The sequence below is a fragment of the Lolium rigidum genome, chromosome 6, assembly GCF_022539505.1.
Source record: "Lolium rigidum isolate FL_2022 chromosome 6, APGP_CSIRO_Lrig_0.1, whole genome shotgun sequence".
Lineage (NCBI taxonomy): Eukaryota > Viridiplantae > Streptophyta > Magnoliopsida > Poales > Poaceae > Lolium > Lolium rigidum.
Genome location: NC_061513.1, coordinates 226,457,567 through 226,478,315, shown reverse-complemented (window position 1 = coordinate 226,478,315; position 20,749 = coordinate 226,457,567). Strand labels below are relative to the sequence as shown.

Sequence of the window (20,749 nt, the reverse complement as noted above, 5' to 3'; positions counted from 1 at the left end):
CGTGTTTTGCTACAAGACAATGCCCTTCGGTCTAAAAAATGCGGGAGCAACATATCAGAGGATGATGCAGAAGTGTTTAGCAACACAGATTGGGAAAAACGTGCAAGTATACATCGATGATGTCGTCATAACATCAAAAAAGGGGGCAACGCTGATCGAGGATCTCAAAGAAACTTTTGACAACCTCGACAAATTCTGCCTCAAGCTGAACCCGACGAAGTGTTCTTTTGGGGTCCCAGCGGGAGAACTTACGGGATTTCTAGTTTCGGCAAGAGGGATTGAAGCAAATCCCGACAAAATACAAGCCATAGTAACAATGAGGAAGCCAACGAAGTTGAAAGAAATACGAGCGACTAGCTGGGCGAGTCGCGGCTACGAGCAGATTCGTCGCCGAGTTAGGAGAAAAAGCACTACCATTTTATGCGGCGATAAAGCAAGGAGATAAATTCCGGTGGAACGAAGAAGCCGATCGAGCTTTCGAAGATCTAAAGCGAAAAATATCGACACCACCAATCTTAGTGGCTCCTAAGGAAAAGGAACCTCTCTGCTGTATATTGCAGCCACGCCCCAAGTGGTTAGCACGGTGTTAGTTGTCGAAAGAGAAGAAGAAGGGAAAATCCATGGAGTGCGGCGACCGGTATACTTCGTGAGCGAAGTCTTGTCGCCCTCGAAACGAGAGGTACCCTCGGTACCAAAAGCTAGCATATGGAGTGTTCACGACGGCACGAAAATTGCGCCACTATTTTTCGGCACACCCGATCATAGTGGTCAATGAAGCTCCTTTGTCAAATATCTTGAACAACCCGGAAGCTACGGGTCGTGTCTCCCTTTGGGGAATAGAACTTTCCCCTCGGGACATCACGTATGAAAAAAGAAAAGCAATAAAGTCGCAAATACTACCGGACTTCATCGCGAGTGGATGGAGTTGCAAAATACAGGACCCCAGATTTATCGAGAACCTGGACCATGAACTTCGATGGGTCCAAGAGGCTAGAAGGGGCTGGCGCGGGAGTAGTACTCATATCACCTGAAGGCGACAAGTTGAAGTACATCCTTCGTATGACGTTCCCCAACGCATCTAACAATGAAGCGGAATATGAGGCTCTCATACACGGGATGAAGATGGCGAAAGCACTACGGAGCAACTCGACTAAAAATCTTTGGCGACTCACGAGTTGGTAGCTCAGCAAGTTATGAACCAATGTGACGCAGTCAATGATAGCATGATGGCATACAAGGAGGTGTACAATGAGCTCGAGAAATTGTTCGATGGATGCGAAGTAAAACATATTAGCAGATTGAGCAACGACGAAGCCGACGTTCTTGCAAACATCGGGTCGCGGTGCCTTGCGGTCCCACCAGGTGTATTTTGGGAGGAGATAACGAGAGAGATCCACTTGAAACGACAAAATCAAAAAAGAAGGAGAAGAAACACTCGGGGGCTATCAAGGAGAAGCAAGAGGAAGAAGAAGAAGAGCAAGACCTGGTCCTAGTAATACGAGATACCATGGATGCAGCCATACATATCATATATCCTCGGGAAAGAAATACCGAGATGATCCGGTTGAGGCAAGGCGAGTAATCCGACGCTCCAAAGCTTTCACGGTGGTTAAGGGAGAATTATATAAGCGAAGTATTTCAGGCGTCTTGCAAAGGTGCGTTACACCCGAAGAAGGAAGAATAATTCTAAAGGACGTACATGAAGGAATATGTGGCCACCACGCAAGTAGTCGAGCTATCGCAGCCAAGGTTTTTCGGGCAGGATTCTGCTTGGTTGACAGCAATAGAGGACGCTAAGGACATAGTACGAACTTGCGACGCGTGTCAAAGGTTTGCCGCAAAACCTCACTCTCCGGCGAGCGAGCTAGCACCAATACCTTTGTCATGGCCCTTTGCACAATGGGGACTCGACATGGTTGGCAAGTTACACAAATCGTCGCCGGGAGGAAAGGAATACATGCTAGTAGCTGTCGACAAATTCACAAAGTGGATAGAAGCGAAGCCGATAAATTCACCGGACGGAGCATACGCGAGTAAAATTCATAAAAGACCTCGTCTTCGGGTTTGGAGTGCCCCACGGCATCGTCACGGACAACGGCGGCAACTTCACGTCCAATGAATTCAAAGACTATTGCGAAGAGGTGGGTATCAAGCTGAACTTTGCATCGGTTGCACATCCTCAAACCAATGGGCAAGGCGAGAAAGCCAATGGCATCATCTGCAATGGCATCAAGAAGCGCTTGTTAGGACCACTAGAAAAAGCGCGACATACCTGGCACGAAGAACTACCAAGTGTGTTGTGGAGCATCCGAACAACTCCAAATACAGCGACACAGGAAACTCCGTTTTTCGGTACATGGAGCGAGAGCAGTACTACCAATCGAGATAGAGCACAACTCTCCACGTGTCGCGGAGTATGACGAAGAAACGTCGAGAAAAGCATTAGAAGACGATGTGGACGCACTTGATGAAGCTCGAGATGAAGTATTGTCTCGAGTAACCAAATATCAACAGGACTTGAAGAATTACCACGGTCGACGTTTGCGGCCAAGATCTTTTCAGGTGGGCGACCTAGTTCTTCGGCTCACGCAAAAAAGTCATGAAAAACTCGAGTCACCGTGGCTCGGCCCTTACATCGTCACGGAAGTAATCGGAGGAGGAGCATACGGGATAAAGGACAAGAAGACAGGGGTGGAGGAGCCAAACCCCTGGAACGTGGCGCAACTCGGGCGGTTCTACGCCTAGAGTCGAAATATAGTCCTTGTAAAACTTCAATGTACTTGAAACGCCCGCGAGTTTTCGGACGCACTCTTTTCCTTTTTCGGGGCACCGAGTGGGGCCGGAGAAGGTTTTTAATGAGGCGGGCTCGCGGTGCTGCAATATAATAAAGATAGTGGCTATATCACCTTTTTCTTTGTCAACGCGACCAAAGTCATCGCTCCGACGAATTTCAATATAGTTCATCAACAAAAGAAGAAAAAAATCTTGCCTTGGTATTCAAATACCTCGTGAGTCAATAAAAATACAAAATAGTACTCGGTAAAAGCTCGGGGGCTCATATTTGCCTTCAATATATAAATGCCTTGGTCCACAACCTCGCAAGTATACAAATATAGTAAAAAGTCACCGAAACACTCGGGGGCTAGGCAAACATAGAAATATAATGGTTGCTTTACAATATAGTCATGGACTACAAAGAAGAAATTTCTACAAGAAGCAAATAACTAGTCTTGATTCAGTATGTCATCAAGAGTAACTCTGTTCTCTTCGGGAGCAGCACCAAGAAAGTCGGCATAATGGCCATCGGCAAAAAAGTCGGCATCCATCCGAAGAAGGTCCTCAATCATTTCTTCGGCTATAGGTGTAACCTTCGTGTTAATCCTATCAACACCAACTCTCCGGCGTTTTACCTTTTGATGAACCCTCTCGACAACTTGGGCAAGGTCAAGCTTTGAGTGACGGATCTGGAGCATGATAAGAGCAAATGCGGCACCAGCTACCAGTTGTGCTTTGACAAAATCGTGGATACTGCGAGCATCCTTGAACCTTTCCATCAATTTAGGAAGAGTTTTTGGTGGGACATTCCGAGGAAACATGGAGTTGTAAACCATAGATAAGGTTTTGGTACAGAAGTGAAGGAAATCACGGGTTTGAGAGGTACGATCCTGAAATCTGGTAATTTGGCGGGTCCTCTCCGGAGTGGCCCAAAACAAAGAACCATGGTCCAAGGAAAGATTGACAAGGAGGTTTGTCCTAGTGTTTACCCTCTCTTCCTCGGCGGCAGCATCAATAAAGGCACCTATCAACACAACGAAGGGACAACCTTTAGGAGACAATAGCATGAAGATGAAAGATATCACAAGACGAGACAAACATACCCGACATATCCGCACTGGCCTCATTCATTAACTCGAGCATGAAATTTTCTCGAGTGACCGCTTTTCAGCTTCGAAACAGCAATCTCCTTAGCGAGCCACAGCCTCGCGGGCTTGCTGAAGGGCAACTTTTTCGGCTTCAGATGATTTACGAGACTGCTCCATCATCGCAAGTGTTTGCTTTTTCGCATACTGAAGTTGTTGTCGAAGATCACTCAATTCTTGCGACAAGGTATCATCGACAGGTGCAGTATCGATAGCTGGTTCTCTCCGCGGGAAGAAGGCGAAGCATTGGAAGGAGTAGGAATTGGAGTATAGTTATCAAATATCAACTGAAATTTAAAACAGAACAACATTAAAAAACGAGGCAAAGATAGAGTTCTTCATTAATCTCTCGAGAATAATTACAAGGGCACTACGGTGGAGCTAGGGAAATACGTGTCGCCAAAAGACTACTTTGGCGACAAGAGCAAAAGAAGCAAAAGAAAAACGAGAGGCATGCAACTAGACCTCCGGCCTTGACGAACTAGGAGTCGACGTTGGCTGGATCCCGAGATACGCCAAGATTTTCTTCGTATTGGGCTTGGCCGCCTTCATCGGTGACTTCCACCTCGACTTGTTCTATCGGATCGGTGTCGCCAACCTTCGTCCGGTCGAGAGTCTGTCGGCCGTCGGCAACCGAGCAACGGTATTTTCAACGGCTACCTTCATGTTCTCATGGCGAAGCTTCAGCCCAAGATCTTCGATGTATTGAACATCTTGGCGAGGTCAAGGAAAGTCGAAGGTTCCTCTTTCTTCGGGAAGAAGTAGGGGAACAACGCCGACAAAGCCCCACGGCATTGGCCACGCCTTCACGAATTTCGCGTCCATGGGACTCTAGAAGAGAAAGTGCGTCAAGAAGAGGGTCATTGACGAGGCTTTTCCAGGTCAAAATCTTGGTTGGTTTGGGCTGCCACACAAGAAAGAACATTAGTCAAAAACCAAGAAACAAGAAGTACAAACAAAATAGAAGGGACAAGTGATATTACTCGAGTGTACGTCGACTTTGCGAATTCGGACGCTTGATGATCCCTTGTTCTCGTGCAACCTGTGCAGATTTTTGCTCGTGCAAGGCAGATTCAGCATCTTTGAGCCTTTGCTGCAATTCTTCGACACTAGCAGCCTTTGCTTTGGCATCATCAGCTTCGGCTCTGGCTTCGCTAGCAGCAAGCTCAGCTTTCTTGCGAGCCGTTTCACTTTTCTCAAGATTCCGAGAAAGTATCTCGGCACGTTGGTTAGCTTCCGCAAGTTTTTCTGTTGAGAAAGGAAAAGGAAGAGAAGAAAGATCAAAAATAGCGACAAGCGGCAGCGAGTAAAAAACCAAGGAAAAACAGCAAGTATAAAAGTCGTCACCTTCGGCTCTGCTGGCATACTCGCGGTACCCAATAAATTGGGACCCAATGCGGATAAGATCCTTGATCATAGGCTGTCAAAGAAGAAGGAAAGAAGGGGAAAAATTTCGGCATTACACAAAGTAAAGGTCCACAAAAGCAAAATAGAGGAAATATAGATCTCGATAAACTTACATCATCCAAGAGCTGCGAGGAAGAACTGCCCAATTGAGGAGGAGGCTCAACGATCATTTCAACCCTTGCCCTTTTTGGCGAAGGGACAAGGGGGCTCGATGGTGGAGTAGTAGTGACGACGTTTTGTTGGGGAGGCGATGTTTCATCTCCTTCAACTAACGTGTACGAAACAAGCACGATACGTGACGTGCTTGGTCCGAGGAGCTACGTCGATGGCTCGGTACTTCTTCCTCATCACTAGTAAAAAAAAAAATCGACAGTACAAAAAGCAAGACAGAGTTAAATCTTTCGAGTACATCAAAAAGAGGAGGAGAGATAAAATTGACTTACGAGCTGATGAGGGACTCAAAATAAGGATCATAAGCTGCCTTCGGATCAGAAGGAACAACTTCTTCAGCCTTAGAAATGCCAGAATCCTCGACTTCGAGTCCTTTTCCTTTTGTTCTTCGGAGAAACGGCGGGAGGAAGGGATTCGGTCGATTCACTAGCTTCGAGACTCAACCTCTCTCTCATGAGAAGCCGCAGATTTGTGAGAACCCGCGACTTCACTTTCAGGGACAGAAGAGCCTTGAGTATCGTCGGCAACGACGGTCATTTCTTCGACTTCTCCACCCTCAGGAAGAGGAGGAAGGGAAGTTATACCAGGATGGTCCTGAAAAAATAAGAAACCAAAGAAAACGTAAAGAGATGACAATACAATGAGATGCAGGAAAAAAAAGGGCGCAACAAGATAAAAACGCGGAAAGACAAAATACCTTGGGGAGTGGATTGGTGGAGCTGTATGGTTCCACGCGACAAGAAGAAGGAAGCTGGATCTTTGCCCGGGCGAGAAAATCTTCGGACCAACTTCTCCAAGTCCTTGGTGGAAAGGTTACCGGAGATTCAGTTGGCGTCATTTTCACCGAGTACGTCCAAAGGGGATTTTTGCGAGCTCGAAGAGGCTGCACTCTAATCCTAAGGAAGTAAGCGGTGATTTGAACACCGAGATAGCTCCTCGCCTCGAGTATTTTGAAGGCTGGCGAATGCGAGACATGAGCGCCTCTGTCGCCTTTTTCTCTTCCTCGAAGCTTCGGCATCCCGGGAGCGACGGCGCTGAATTTTGGCACTCCCGTCGAAGGGAATTATGTTGTGCTCAACGGAGTTGGCGCTTTCTTCGTGAATGTAAAGCCACTTCTTGCGCCATCCTTGGACGAGAATCGGGAAACTTGACGTCGAAATAATCGACATCGGTACGAATACGGATAACAACGCCACCTATGTTATAAGTGACGTTGTGGGAGCCATTGCGGCGGAGGCGAGAAGATGCGTTTCCAAAGAGCCCAATTAGGAGCGACTCCAAGAAAGCATTCGCAAAGGGTGATAAAAATAGAAATGTGAAGGATGGAATTGGGGGTCGGATGATGCGGTTGAATCCCATAGACAAAGAGAAGACCGCGGAGGAAATCATGGATTGGGGTAGAGAGGCCGCGGATAAGATGATCAACGAAACCAACCCGATACTCCATTGGAGGCTTGGGATAGCTTTCTTCAACTGGGAAGCGGATGGCGCCTTCCTTCTTCATCGAGGCCAAGCCTTTTCATCGGGTTGGCGTCTTGGTTGGAGATCTTGGATCTCTCCCACTCAAGATCTTCAGCGGCCATCGCGGACTGCGGGTGCTTGTGGCGGGTCAAACGCGCACGCGGCGGCATCCACGGAAGCGGATTGAGCAATGTATGCGAGAGCGGGAAATCGGCGAAGATTGGGCGCAGAGGAAGATTTGCGAAGAGGAACAGGTGAGCGGCGCAAGCGAGAGGATGAACGGAGGTTGAAGACAGGTTTATATAAGAATTGGGTGAAGCAGTGTACCGTTGGATGAGGAAATCGTGTGGTGAGAATTGATTTTCTGGTTACAAGGGCAAAAAAGTATTTTTATTGGGAATAGGCGTTACCGCACGAGCACCAGAAAAAGCGGAGGACGTGTGTCCCCCACTTGCACGACGTGTCAACATGGTGGGAACGATGGACCCACAGAGCAGAAAAATATCGACCAGTGATAGAGTTGAAGAAAATTTGACAAGGGAAAATATGTCGACAAGAGAAAGGAGAATGGCGACAGGATAAGTTATTTGAATGCATCAGGAGCCTTTGGTCGGAAACAAGTTTTTGCCCAAATGCTCGGGGGCTACTTCGAAAAAAGAAAACTTTCGACAATGGCAAATATAGAAAATGTTGAGCCTACAGTCAAGCACAAGTTCTTGGCTGTAGCCTCGGGGGCTACTCCCATCAGGAGCGCTGTTCGCGCACCCGATAAATAAAAAAAAAAAAAAAAAAAAAAAGAAAGAGAGAAGAAGAAGGAGGAAAGAATATCAAGAGATAATGGCAATATAGTGACAAGGTGGACTAAAATGTTGAGCCTACAACCAAGCACAAGTTCTTGGCTGTAGCCTCGGGGGCTACTCCCATCGGGAACGCTGTTCGCGTGCCCGATGAAATTAACAAAGGAAAAATAGAACAAGCAAGAGAGTATATTTCGAGTTATCATTAACTCTCCATATACTCCCATCGGGAAAGCAATATAAGTCATATTTGACTCAATAAAATGTGCCATTCCAACAGCCGGAAAAGCACTCGACAATATATTCTCGGAACGCCGAAGTTGCGATCAATTTCCGAATGCCGCAAAATTGCGAAGGTAAGACCCCAGACCTATTCTGCTGGGCGTGGCATCGCCGAAGACTGCGCTCTGCTACTTTTATCCGTATCAACAGATACGAAGAAAAATCCTAACGGACGCGTTAGGTACTCGATAAATTTAACTGGGACTCGACAGAATGGTAAGACCTTAAGCGGCGCCTGTCGAAGTTTACACCGGTATCCCGAAATCATGTCCGGGGACGTGATTTTGAAGTAGGTTTTTGCGGATTGCCACTAGAGCGGTTAACTAGTACCCGATCCGTCAGATGAACTAGCCCCAACTACCAATATCCCTGTACAATATAGAATTTTATGAGAAAAAGTATAAAAGTTAAAAGCTTTCGAATAAAAATAGACAGTGGAGATTTTCCCTGATTCTACGATTCAAGCAAAATCTCGGGGGCTACTGACATAGGCATCCCAAATGGGCCTGCCTAATATAGTACCCGGGGTTTATTGAAGGCCCACTACCCGAAGAATAAGAAGACTCGACAGCCCAAGATGTATTTAAGGAAAAGATAGAGTTGTAATAGGAAGTGTTATTTGTAAATGCGGCGGGATGAGTTAGAAACCGTCCCGGACTCCGTAATCCTTGTATAGCACGAATCCCTCGGCTCCACCTATATAAAGGGGGGGTCGAGGGACGAGAGGATCATCGAATCATTGTACGCAAACCCTAGTTTTCATATTCGTCGAGTACTTTTCGGCTGAAACCTTCGAGATCTACTTGCCCTCTACTTCTAACTAAACCCTAGCCTATAATCCATAGGCATTGACAAGTTAATCCCTTGTCACTTACTAATCCACAGCACTTCATAGTTGAGCCTTTACTTCATTTGAACACTCGCGCTATTCAAATTATTTAAACCCTGAAATTTGTTTGGTGTTAAATAAATTGGTTTGTAAACTTAAATTTTATTCTTTCATACTCATTCTATTTTACTTATTATACAGGTTTGCATGTGTTTGGCTTTGAATAGTTTGATTTGAAAAAAATATGGAGTTAAGAGGATCAGTTAGAAACCATTTTCTTTAGAGGAGTAAATATACTCCTCTATAGGATACTCGGCCGGATAGGGGCTAAAATATAAAGGATCCACTAGAGGTGCCCTTAATGGTATTTCTAGATTTTTAGAGTCTGAGGACCATATCCGGGATGGGTTATTCATAGGTGCATCATGATCCGCGTTAGCCTTTTTTTCCTCTCAATTAAATTCTCCTCTTTAATACAATCTTTGAATTTGATTGTTTGCAGACCATTTGAGATATAATTTGGAGAAAATAGTTTAGGATTTTTCTAACATTAAAATATTAAATAGATACTGTATTTATAGAATTTGTTTTGATTTTTAAAGAAAAAATTATATTGCACAAAAAATCTGAACTATTTTTGCACAAGTTCTATTGTTTGAGAGATATTAAAAAAAAACTCAAAAGTTGTGGGGTGTAGGTGTCATGGGGTTCAATCAGAACTTTTCCATATAGAAACAAAATTTCTTTCTCTCAAAAAAATACCTCCGATCTTTTTTAATTGATTCAAATTTAGTACAAAGGTATACTAAATCTGAGTCAACTAAAAGGGAGTACATTACTATTTTCGTTATAGAATCTCGTAAATGTTTTACCTCTAAAATGTAAATTTAGGTGTTCAACGGTAATTTGTAATCCTCACAGGGCAGAACGATTAGAACTAATCGTTCACTTGAAGGAGTAATCGTGTTCCCATTGGACTTATCTTTTGAGTTAAAAACGGTTAGAATAATCGTCGAATCCATGAACGATATGTAACATATGTTCACGTGGTGGAGGGTTCATGGCTTTGCTTTGGCCGTGCGACCATCTCCCGGTGGCTGAGGTTCGGAGGCAGTGCGGCTCGACGGCTGTCAGAGCCTAGGCAACCCCGTTTTCTGAACTGTTTTTTTTTGTTTGACATGGTTTTCTGAACTGTTGATTATAATTACTTTGCTTAGGCAAAGAATGCACCACTACGTGCATGTAGCAAGTCCAGGTCAAGATAAACTGCATGCAGCACGTGATAAGCTGCAGCGTGTCAGGATAGTGTTCAGGATAATTGATCGCTGACGCTCAAGGTCAAGTCCGCGGTGTTCACACCATTGCTGCTAGCTGAAGTCACATAGTCTGGCGGCGCTCATGGTGGCGCGCACCACTGCCACCAGGAGATAGATGATCGCACCGCAGTCATGCCGACATTTATCATACAGCCAAGGATATATAATATTTCGCACTGGCTTTTTCACAGAGGTAGAAGTAATCGTTATCTACATTTCAGTTTTTTTCAGAACTTTTTGAAACTTTAAAATTTTGATTTCAAAAGGATTAAAAAACAGACTCTATGGAGTCCGTCCTACAAAAGTACGCACTCTACTGAGAGCTACTACAAGTCAACTACACAATGCACGAGGCATATGGAGATACGTCAGTACCTCGTTTGAAATCTTGGGATTTAAATTACCATCGACACTCTCGCTTCAAAACTTTTTTGCCATCGAGCAGACAAAACTACTTGTAGTAGGTACGTGGGCTTGTCTGTCAAGACTTAAACAATCTGCCATTCAATTAGAACTAGTGCATCGATCGATCTCATCGTATACTGAAAACTCATCCAAGTGAGTTATCCAACCAGGTACCTGGTGCAGCCGAGGCCGACGTTGTGTGGGAAGATGGTTGCCCTGTAGGCGTTGCCATGGCCGTGGACGGCGTCGATGCCGTAGAGCATCGGGATCCCGAGGCGCGTGGAGAGCGCGGCCCTCTGCATCTCGTTCACCATCCCCACCCACGCCTCCGGCGTCGCGTTCGTCGACGGGACGCTGCCGCCGCCGCTCAGCACGCTTCCTGCAGCCAGAGACCGTTCATGGTTAAGTATACGTACGATTCAAGGATGCTGTGCCTTACGCTTCAACTGTTCAACACACCCTGTGAAGAATGTACCTATGAAGTACTCCCGGACGACGCCGGCGGTAGCGTTCTCGCGCTCGATCTGCCCGATCTTCTCCGCCAAGGTCATCCGCGCCAACAGGTCGCCGATCCGCTTGTTGAGCGGCTGTTTCGGGTTCTTGTACTTGGCGTAGTCCGCCCCCGCCGCCGCCATCAAAATGCAACTACTACTCCATGATAAGAGCAGCAAAACGCTCACTCTGCAGCCACCGGAGAACTCCATAGTTCAGGACTTCAGGGTTGGGTGCAGGGTGCTGTGGCGAACTAGCTTATGGACCTGCTGCCAATGCGAGCACTGAAGGTTGTGCCGGTCGACCCTGCCTTCGCTTGCCCTTCCGTGCGTATTTATGTCCCAAGTTGAGCGACCAAGCCCTGGCAAGGGCCTCAGGGGCGGAGCTAGCTATATGGCAAGGTTTGGCGGCCGCCATACCTAAATTTTTGCACTAATACAAGGTATATATGTGCAGATATGAGATATCATTCAGGTTGACTGCTTAACATCGACGGGAGCTGCTGTTTGAGAGCCAGGGAATTGAACCGGTAAGTGATTGGCCGTATTGGCCTGGTGAGCAGTTGGGCCATTTAGGTAAAATATATGGGCAGGGATTTTGGGCTGTGCGTGACTGCCTATGCTCATTGGCATCTAGAATCAGAAACCGATCGTCACGAAACACCATCCTGCCGCCGACTCAGAAACCGATCGGCACTCACGATCGTGTCGAGGAGAGCCGGCAGTGCCGCAGGGCGCAAGCGCGCAGCAGCCAGCAGGAACCAAAACCGCGGCCGCCGGACGACGAGACGAGTCCTCGATTCGGGAACGGCAAGGCCGCTTCGCCGATATGGCGTCGAAGAAGAACACCCAGTACATAACGCAAGTAAGGCCTTAAATGCAAGGTATTTGAGAACTAAATTTTCGCTTCAAATTCTGAAACTTATCTCGTTGTTGACTGAAATAATCTTCAGTACTATAAGGTCTGCTACATTGCTTTCAATGATTAATTGTTCGGTTTCCGCCACACCTTAATTTTTCTTCTGCCTCCGCCACTGAAGGGCCTGTATAGAATTTCAAATACTAGGCTCTAACGACCACGTTTATTTGATTTGGGGTTTTGTGATGGTGTATGAAATGTCCATGCCAATAGTTTTTGGAACGCAAACAGAATACTGCTAGTGCTAGTAGATACACCATGTCCGTCGCTGTCGTCGTCCTCGTCCCACAAGGACGACGAGAAGCCACAGGTCAAGCCGTCGCTAGCGCCTCTCGTTAGGACATCTCCAACGGCCCTGTATTTTGGACTGTTTTTCGGTTTGTTTGGGTACGGACGCGGTGGGCCGTGGATACAAATCAGGCCACGGTTCGGATGCAGTCGGAGGCTGACCCAACGCATTCAAATTCCAAAAAGAAATACGAATTTAATTTACATATACTAGTAAATTTGCCCATACGTACGTTACTACGGGATGCTTCCCGGCAAGGCACATGGTGGTGGGTGGCGAGTGTGGTGGAGTGTCCAAGGCGAGGTTCCGAGGGTCGGGAGAAATCCCTGTCGGCTTTGCCGGCACCGATGCGGTGACGCCCGCGGGCGCCATTCTTCCTTCTTGAAGGGCGTTGGGTGAAGCCCTGTTTCCTAGTCCTTGCGCGTACCGGGGGAAACCCTAGGACTACTCCCGACAGCAGTGGCGTCGTCGTCGCACCCCTTCTTGAAGGTGTTGCTTGGTACGCAGAACTTCAGAGTGCTAGGAGCGTGGTGGGCAGTATCCGGCGGGCACAGCGGTTGCGAGGCTTCTCCGTTTTCGTTGATCCGACCCTTTCGGCATTAGTTTCTCTTTTCTTTCTTTTGTGTTTTCTTTTGGGCTTGCTTTGAGCTGTTTGCCCCAGCAATTGATCCTATGTTGTATCGGTGGTGTGCTATATTAATATAGCGGGGCGAAAGCCTATTTGTGTCTGTTGGGTAGACACAATTCAGGCCACCGTTCGGATGCAGTCGGATGCAGACCCAACGCATTCAAATTCCAAAAAGAAATTTGCCCGTGCGTTGCTATGGGATGCTTCCCGGCAAGAGATGAAGCACAACTATTTGGTGGTGCCGACGCCATCACCTCGCCTTCGACCCCAATATATTATTGCGTTGCATCATCACAAACTTTATCCTTACACGCAAACAACATACTATCTCAATTAGGAGGAAAATGATATTTTGATTATCTCATAAGGTATGTATAACTTTTGCGAATATATAAGGTGTGTATAACTTGACCCACCAAGCATCATTTCATAATCTTCATACAGTGCATTGGACAACATGCAGTGTTAAATTCGCCTCTGCCTTTGCCTTTGATAGTTGTGCTTCATCTCTTGCAAAAAGCTATATGCATGTCCATATATTTTTTCCGTTTGTGAGTTGTGAAGGGGAGATACACAACAACACCAACAAACAGCAGCACATGTGAACGAATCAATAATGCATCATGATGCCTGAAATCTAACTTGAACAACATTTTCTTCTAGGTCTAGCCCGTGCTGATTCATGCTAGCGCTTCTAATATATCCTTTTCGTACCAGGACTTGTAGCTTTTGCCATGGACCTGTTCATTAAGGATCACACAACAACACACGTGCATTTTCTTTCACCGCCAGGTCCACCAGTGGGTGGGGCGTAGCCTTGGCCTCATCAGCAAAGCTTTTTTTTAGATCAACAATCAGCAGAGCTTTTGTACGACGAGACACACTGCCTTGTCGTGATGCACGGCGCTGTAGAGTGCACGACCAGTAGATGATCAACCCGGCGATCAGTCCTGCATGAGCAGCTGCCTTGCGCACAGCGGCGGCTGCTCCCCGATCTGTCGAGTGTCGACCTGGCCAGGTTCGTGCATGATGCTCCGATGCTCCCTGCAGCTGAGTCGAATAAGTACTATATTAAAACGCAACTGACTTCATTTTTCTCATAATTTTGAGGCTTGGTCGGAATTAACGTGGAGCTTACACGTCTACACTTTGGATCTTTAAATTTTTGCCTGACTTTTTGTGTATGCACTTACGGTGCTCTCTAGAAATTTTCAGGGGTACTTTGGGTCTATGCGGTGCCGTTTCGTGTGCGTTTGATCCTTTTCTTTACTATGTGTGTAGCAGCTTTAGGGTCTGGCACCGCTTTGACTGGGTGTAGAAAATTCTGTTGCTCTCTCCCATCCTCCATGGACATCTCATTCTCCACCTACGTGAGCCCTCTCAATCTCCGCCACCACGTAATCCCGGATAATTAGGGAGGGCACCGCCTTGCGCACGTCCAATACATGGCCTGGGCGGTCTCTAGATGTGGAGGCGAAGGCGTCGGAGTGGCGCTGGTGCTCGCGGAGGAGGCGCGCGGACGGGGTTACCTTCCGGCGGCAACGCCATGGCGGACGGAATCGTTGCCAGAGGCGGCGGTGGTATTCTTCTAAGCCGCTTGTGCCCTCGCTCCCCCTCCCCCCGCGCTCCATGGGCGCAAGCCCTAGCCTCCTCTACGTCAGTTCCTGCGGCCATTGCCACGGGCATCGCGGTTTGAGTTCGACCTGAGGACCAGTGTCTCCAGGCTGCGATTGGCAACGAGTACCGGGACAGAGGTGCTCGGGGAGTAGGACGGCGAGCGATACCCCGCGCGCTCTAGAGTCCAGCCGCATCGTCCGAGCCCAGCCACGCTCGCGAGGACAATCACGCTATGGAGGTGTGTTTGTATTTCTGTTTGGTTGATTAGATTTTTGTTTGTTTTGTTCTTACATAAAAATGAGAACTTCAGTTTTATTCATGTAAAATCGCTTACTGCAGAATTTTTCCGAATGGGCGATAAGATGATTTCAGTTGCATTGCTGTACCAAATCTGTGTGGTCTGGTCTTCAAGTACAGGTCTCCTGGAGAGTGGCAATACAGTACGTTCTTATGATCTTATCTTATGTTTTCTATGTTTCTTTTCAAGTGATCTGTATCAGAGTAGCTATAGTATTGATATGTTATTTCTTCTGTGAAATTTTGTAGGACCATGGCCTCTCATGGTTTCGTTTCTCTTCACCATGCCCGCCATATTCTTCCGCACTTGGTTGATTCCACCTCCTGTGTCTAACTCGTGGTGACTGGCTCTTTCCTATCACACGGACGCTCCGCCGGCATGTAGAGCTGGCCGGCTCGGCCGCGCTCTGCATTTGTGCCCCATCTGGTCGATTTCGCCTCTCGCTCAGCTGTTAGATTAATTGGTTTGGTTCAGTGGTTGCCTCTGCCCTGCGGCCGTTTCCGCACTTCACCTGGACGGTCCAATGTCTGTTCGTCGTTCTTGCCGCCTTGACAGTCATTTGCTTTGCATCAGGTTGCTTCCTTGCCCGTCCTTTGCTTTGCAAAAGGGTTGCTTCCTTGCCCATCATTTGCTTTGCATCGGGTTGCTTCCTTGCCCATCAGGTTGAACCGTTGAGGTGTTTTTTGGCAGCCCACTCTGTTCTGATTCTGCTCTGCAAGACAGCCGTCAACATCATTGTCTGTTAATGCTCCACATCGGCCAGCAGGTACTGCTTTCAGTTTATAAACAATCACGTATCATGTTGTTGTAACATAATGATGGTAAACACTAAACAGTAAGTTGGAAATTCTTGATCGACACTTTGCCTACTGATTACAAAAATAACATCCCTATTCCCTAATATTAATGGAAAAGGCCGATTAGAAAATTACAATAAGATAATACAGGCTTTAACAAAATCAGGACAGTTGTTTCTATGCAAAATTCAATCCCTTTCCCAATTAATTATTTACTTCTATTTTCCCCATAGCAGTTTTTGTATGTGCATGCAATTTCAGTGTGCAGATAGTTTGTATGTTTTTTATCTACCAATGTGTCAAGTTGTTAAGGAGACCTTCCTCTGGTTTTCTGTAGATTCTTTTAAATGAAAATGCTGACTCTATTGACATACAAACATAAGTACATTAGATCAAACATGAACACATTTAATTCCTTTTCTAACATACAAATATGTAAAAAAGATCTACATGAGGTGCAGTAGATGTTCTTTAATTCAGTTAGTTTTTTTAATAAGGAATTGAGAGAAAGGGGTTTTTGCAGATGGTCCATTTGTTTCAGTTTGTGAGTTGTTCCTACATTGTGTAACCGAGATTCATGGCTCGCAATTTGTATATGAAAGAAGCATCCATGTGATATGAATGCCATACAAGGTCATGTGTGTCATGACTCAAATGACAAAATTAACAGGTGTACTGAACAACTTTAGGCCGCAACTATTGGTTTTTTCACAGTACATCATAGAGGTGCCCTTGCAAGAGTAAAAGAAAATTCTACTGCTTTTCCCATGTCCTTTGGTTAGCTATAAGAAACGAATTTCGATTTATACTTCCTAAATTGAACATATGAACTATTTTCTCCAATTACTGTTGGCCCAATTCTACCATACCAAAGGAAAGCATGTTGTCATTTTCAGTGAGAAGCTAAGTTAACTACTGTTAAGTGTCTTATAATGCTAAAGGAACACATAATGCACTACAGGAATGGTGTCAGACGCCGACGGCCGGCTGCCCTCGGCGTAGCCACGTCTGGCCCTCGGCGTAGGCTACGCCGACGGCGGCCCTCGGCGTACCTTGTCGGCGTACAGCTCCCTCGGCACACGGCACCGTGCCGTCGGCGTAGTCCCGGCCGTCGGCGTACGCCGTCTATGCCGACGGTGCGCGTTCACCCTCGGAGTCGCTGCCCTCGGCGTCTCGTTGCGTGGCGTCGTCGCCGTTAACGGCAAGCCACCATACGCCGACGGCCTGGCTCTCGGCATAGCACAGGCGGCCTCCTCGCGGGTGGGCGACGTGGCCCGTCGTGGCGCCGCCAGCTGGGCCTCTACGCCGAGGGCAACCCCCTCGGCGTATGCATGATCCATGCAGCGCCACCGTAATCTGATCTCCTAGCATTTGTTCAACTTGTGTTGTTATTTTTATTGTGTACCTGAGCTAACCATGTTCCACAAAAATGCATTAGTAAAGTTAAAAAAGTGCACTTGCCTAGACTAAATTTCTTAGAGAACTGTGTGCTCTCAAGTGTTCTAAGGCGAGCAACACATGCATTAATGATGAACCATTTGGACTGCAACTAAACATGTTTCTCTGGTTCATCCCATTCATTTTTCTTCTTGATTGACTTTCTTAGTTAACTAATTTGGACAGTTTCGAGGTGTTACAACACGTCAGGAAATGCTGATGTCGGTGCCTAATGCCTCGGCATGAATTTGGTATTTCCTAGCTTATTTTAGCCGTTTTCATTTTTTTGGGTTTTTTGTAAGATGTTTACTGCTCTTGCTTTAACAGTATGCAATCAGTATCAATCCAATGCTATGTGAGCTATAATTTTGTTCTTTCTGGTTCTTTGTGCTTGACAACATGTACTTTTTGATAAAGTAATAATAATGCAAGTGAACTGATGCATTTTTGAGCATTTGCAGTTGGCCATTTATATTTTCATGAGGAAACATTCATTATTTTTAGTGCATATTTTGTTGTCGTTTGCCCCACCAAGGGAGGTGTGGAAATAATATTGTTCCCACATGAAGGAATCATTTCGTAAACTTGAGGTATTGTTCTGAACTGGACTTTATATTTGCTAAGCCTTTTGCTCGGATTATTTGCATTTCCATTATGTTGGACGTAATATGTGTCTTCCAATACGCGCCTTTCTATACTAAAAAATCATACTTGCGAACAGGTGAAAAGTGCAAACATGGGGATTTCAATGATCAAGAATGTGTCGGGCCCAAGCTAGCCGTGCAAAGCCCTTTGCTCATTGCGTGCATCTAGGAATAAAAGGATCAAGAAACACATCAAAATTTATATGAGTTGGACTTCACTTTGCTGGCCGTGAGGTATTCCTACACAAATCCAAACATTTGATTTACTTGATCTCATTTACCAATGAGTTCATAACGCTGCCTCAACTTATTTGCTCCTCTCTCTACATAAATTGCTTGAATTGTCAGAAACAATGGGTGGCCCATCCTTTGCCTACAAATACACTCTAATCCAGATTTGATGGACCACAACTTCGTCCATGTTATCCTATGACTTATCATAGAAAAATTAAAGCAAATATTTTCTGCACCACAAAGATAATGCAAGATATTGATTTACCGAAGCTTATGTTTCCCCCAGTCCACACGATTCAGATCTAGCATTAACGAATATAGTCAAGGTATTTTCGTTTTCATATGTTTATGTGTAATGATCAGCACCCATTAAAATATAAAATTCTACTGCTATTGTACAACTCTTTGCTAGCAAGCTCAATAGTGAAAGTTAGGCTGCTAAATTCCATCAGAGACATGGAATAGCTCCCAAGGATATTCGCCGGAATAGAGGAGGTGAAGCAGAGCAAGGGTAGGCAAGAAAGAAGGATAATTTAGTAGATAATTATCCCTAAATAAACTTGGTCATCCTCAAGCAAGTTAGGTAAATCTATGTCCAAGGGCACAAATAATTGATTCTCTGAACTAAAATCGACTCTTAATTTTTTCCGGTGTCATGATTTTATTTCCAAAAGGGGAAACATAAAATTTTCGTAGGGGAAAGAAAAGAACCTCAAATTTATGCTATATGGATGAAGTTAAGAACTCATGTAGCTACCGTTGTTCTCTATAGCAACATTTTCCTTGCATATGTGTTGAAGAATGAAGAGTTCAAAAATGAAGTAGAACATACTATTTTGAGACCAACCAGGAGGAAGTTGTAGCTTCAGTTTCAGCTATAGTAGTGGGGGTGTATGATCTGAGCTTATTACATGCTAATTAACAAATTTTCTTCCATACTAATATATGAAAAATATAATAAGCGTGCTCTGAATTTAGAACTAACGTGGTGCTCCTGTATAGTGAAATTCTTGCATATATGGTGTTGGTTTTGGTGCTCTGAAACTAAACTGAACTCTGGGCTTTGTAGGTTCAGTCGTCCCCGTGGCACTTGTGGTCGACGATGAAGGCGACATCGTCTTCCCAGCCGCGGTGAATGGGCATGGTTTTGTCCTCCTCGGAGCCTGTTGTAAGTCGAGTTCTCTATCCTGGCGACGAGGAGGGGCGCCCGACCTGCGGATGGCCAAGATCAGTGTGTTGCTTGATAGTACTCTGGTATGTATAGCTGGAGGACCACGAAAGATACATAAGATTGCACACTAGAAGGTATAATCATCCCTTCTACATTTCTTACTTATGCTAATTTATTCAGTAGAGATTTTGACCAGCAACATACTATGCTGATGTGTAATTAAATTTGCAGAGCCTGCATTGGCATTGTAGAAGACGACTTGCACTGCCATTGTAGAATACGATTCTTTGGTCTTTGACTATATAGTAGATTCAACGCTGAAAGTGACCATCTTCAGGTACAATGGATGCGAGTAGATCCAGGACCATCGTGCTTAGAGATCAACGTGAAATAATCTTTTGTTCATTGGTATAGCAATATCATGCTAGGACTTAAGTTCTATATATATGATAGTTTTTCTGTATTACCCTCTGAGATTACCAATTGATCATCCATTGCAGTACGATGATCAATATGCAGTACCAATTATTATTATTATGAGACTAATTTTATGTATCTCTCTGATGCCCGCTCATTTACTTGATCCTCAAGATCAACCTTTTATGCACATAATTTGAGTGTACATTGTATCAGATTTCATTACCAACCATCTTAAAACCCAATGTTTAAACCAGAGAATCTTCGTTACTTGTATGGATTGAACTGTGGTTTTAAAATTATTACAGCCATCGTATTAAACAGTTGGCGCGGCGTGCCGCCGAGCCCATCTATACTAGTTAACTAACCGCCCTACAATCCTTCTGGTCTAACCTGAGTGCTGCTGACTCGCCCATTGTCACACCCCAACTTTTTGCAACCTTGATTAGTTGTCCATAATACAAAAATTAGGGGGAACAAAAACTTTTTCTAATGAAATATTAGATGAATTGCCTTGATCCGTTTGTTGTAATAAATTGTTTTGATTTGCTTGTTGCAATTGTCTTGAGTTACCTCTTAGAATAACACCTCTAGTGTTAAAACAACTTAACAACTCACTAAATGAAACACATGTGTGGCCTTGGAAAAATTCTTTTCCTTTCTTTACCAATGCATCAACCCTATGCTTGGTGATTTCCCCATAAATACCTCAACACACAATTTCTAGTCTCCAGAAAATAGTGAAGTTATGGTCACTCTTGTATTACCTTAACCTCCTCTCTTTCAAATAATCAAACCTTTTGACCTAAACCCCAAAACCTCTTTTGGTTTTGTCCTATGACTCAAAATATTAATTCAAAGGATTTTGTCAAAAACCCTTCTTTTAAAAATTTGACTATGATCACCTTTGATCATAGTATCACAAAATAGTTTCTAAAGTTATTTTGTTTTAACACAAAGTATTTACCAAATAGCTTACCCTTACTTTATGTGAATCTAAAATCTTGTGAAAGCTTTTCTTTGTAGTTTTGGTTTCTTAACATAAAATGGAATGATCCATATTTTCTTTCCTCTATGAATCATTCTACTCTTCAAAAACCCTCGCTCGTTTCAAGTATTTCAAGTAAGCCTATTTATCTAGTTTTGAATCAAAATTAAGGACATAGACACCAAAATTGAAGGATATTAGATCTGTGATCAAATATCCATGGCATTGTAT

General features: G+C 45.0%; 1 protein-coding gene across 1 annotated transcript in view; it reads right to left on the bottom strand.

The window, feature by feature from the left end:
• Positions 1-11,223, bottom strand: part of LOC124666624 (beta-glucosidase BoGH3B-like) — a 29,461-nt gene extending 18,238 nt beyond the window's left edge. Inside the window, exons 1-2 of the mRNA XM_047203963.1 lie at positions 11,064-11,223; positions 10,763-10,967 (exon numbers count right to left, since the gene is read on the bottom strand). Of these exons, the coding sequence (XP_047059919.1) occupies positions 10,763-10,967; positions 11,064-11,223 (365 nt within the window). The remainder of the gene's footprint in view (positions 1-10,762; positions 10,968-11,063) is intronic.
• Between the last annotated feature and the right edge of the window lie 9,526 nt (positions 11,224-20,749).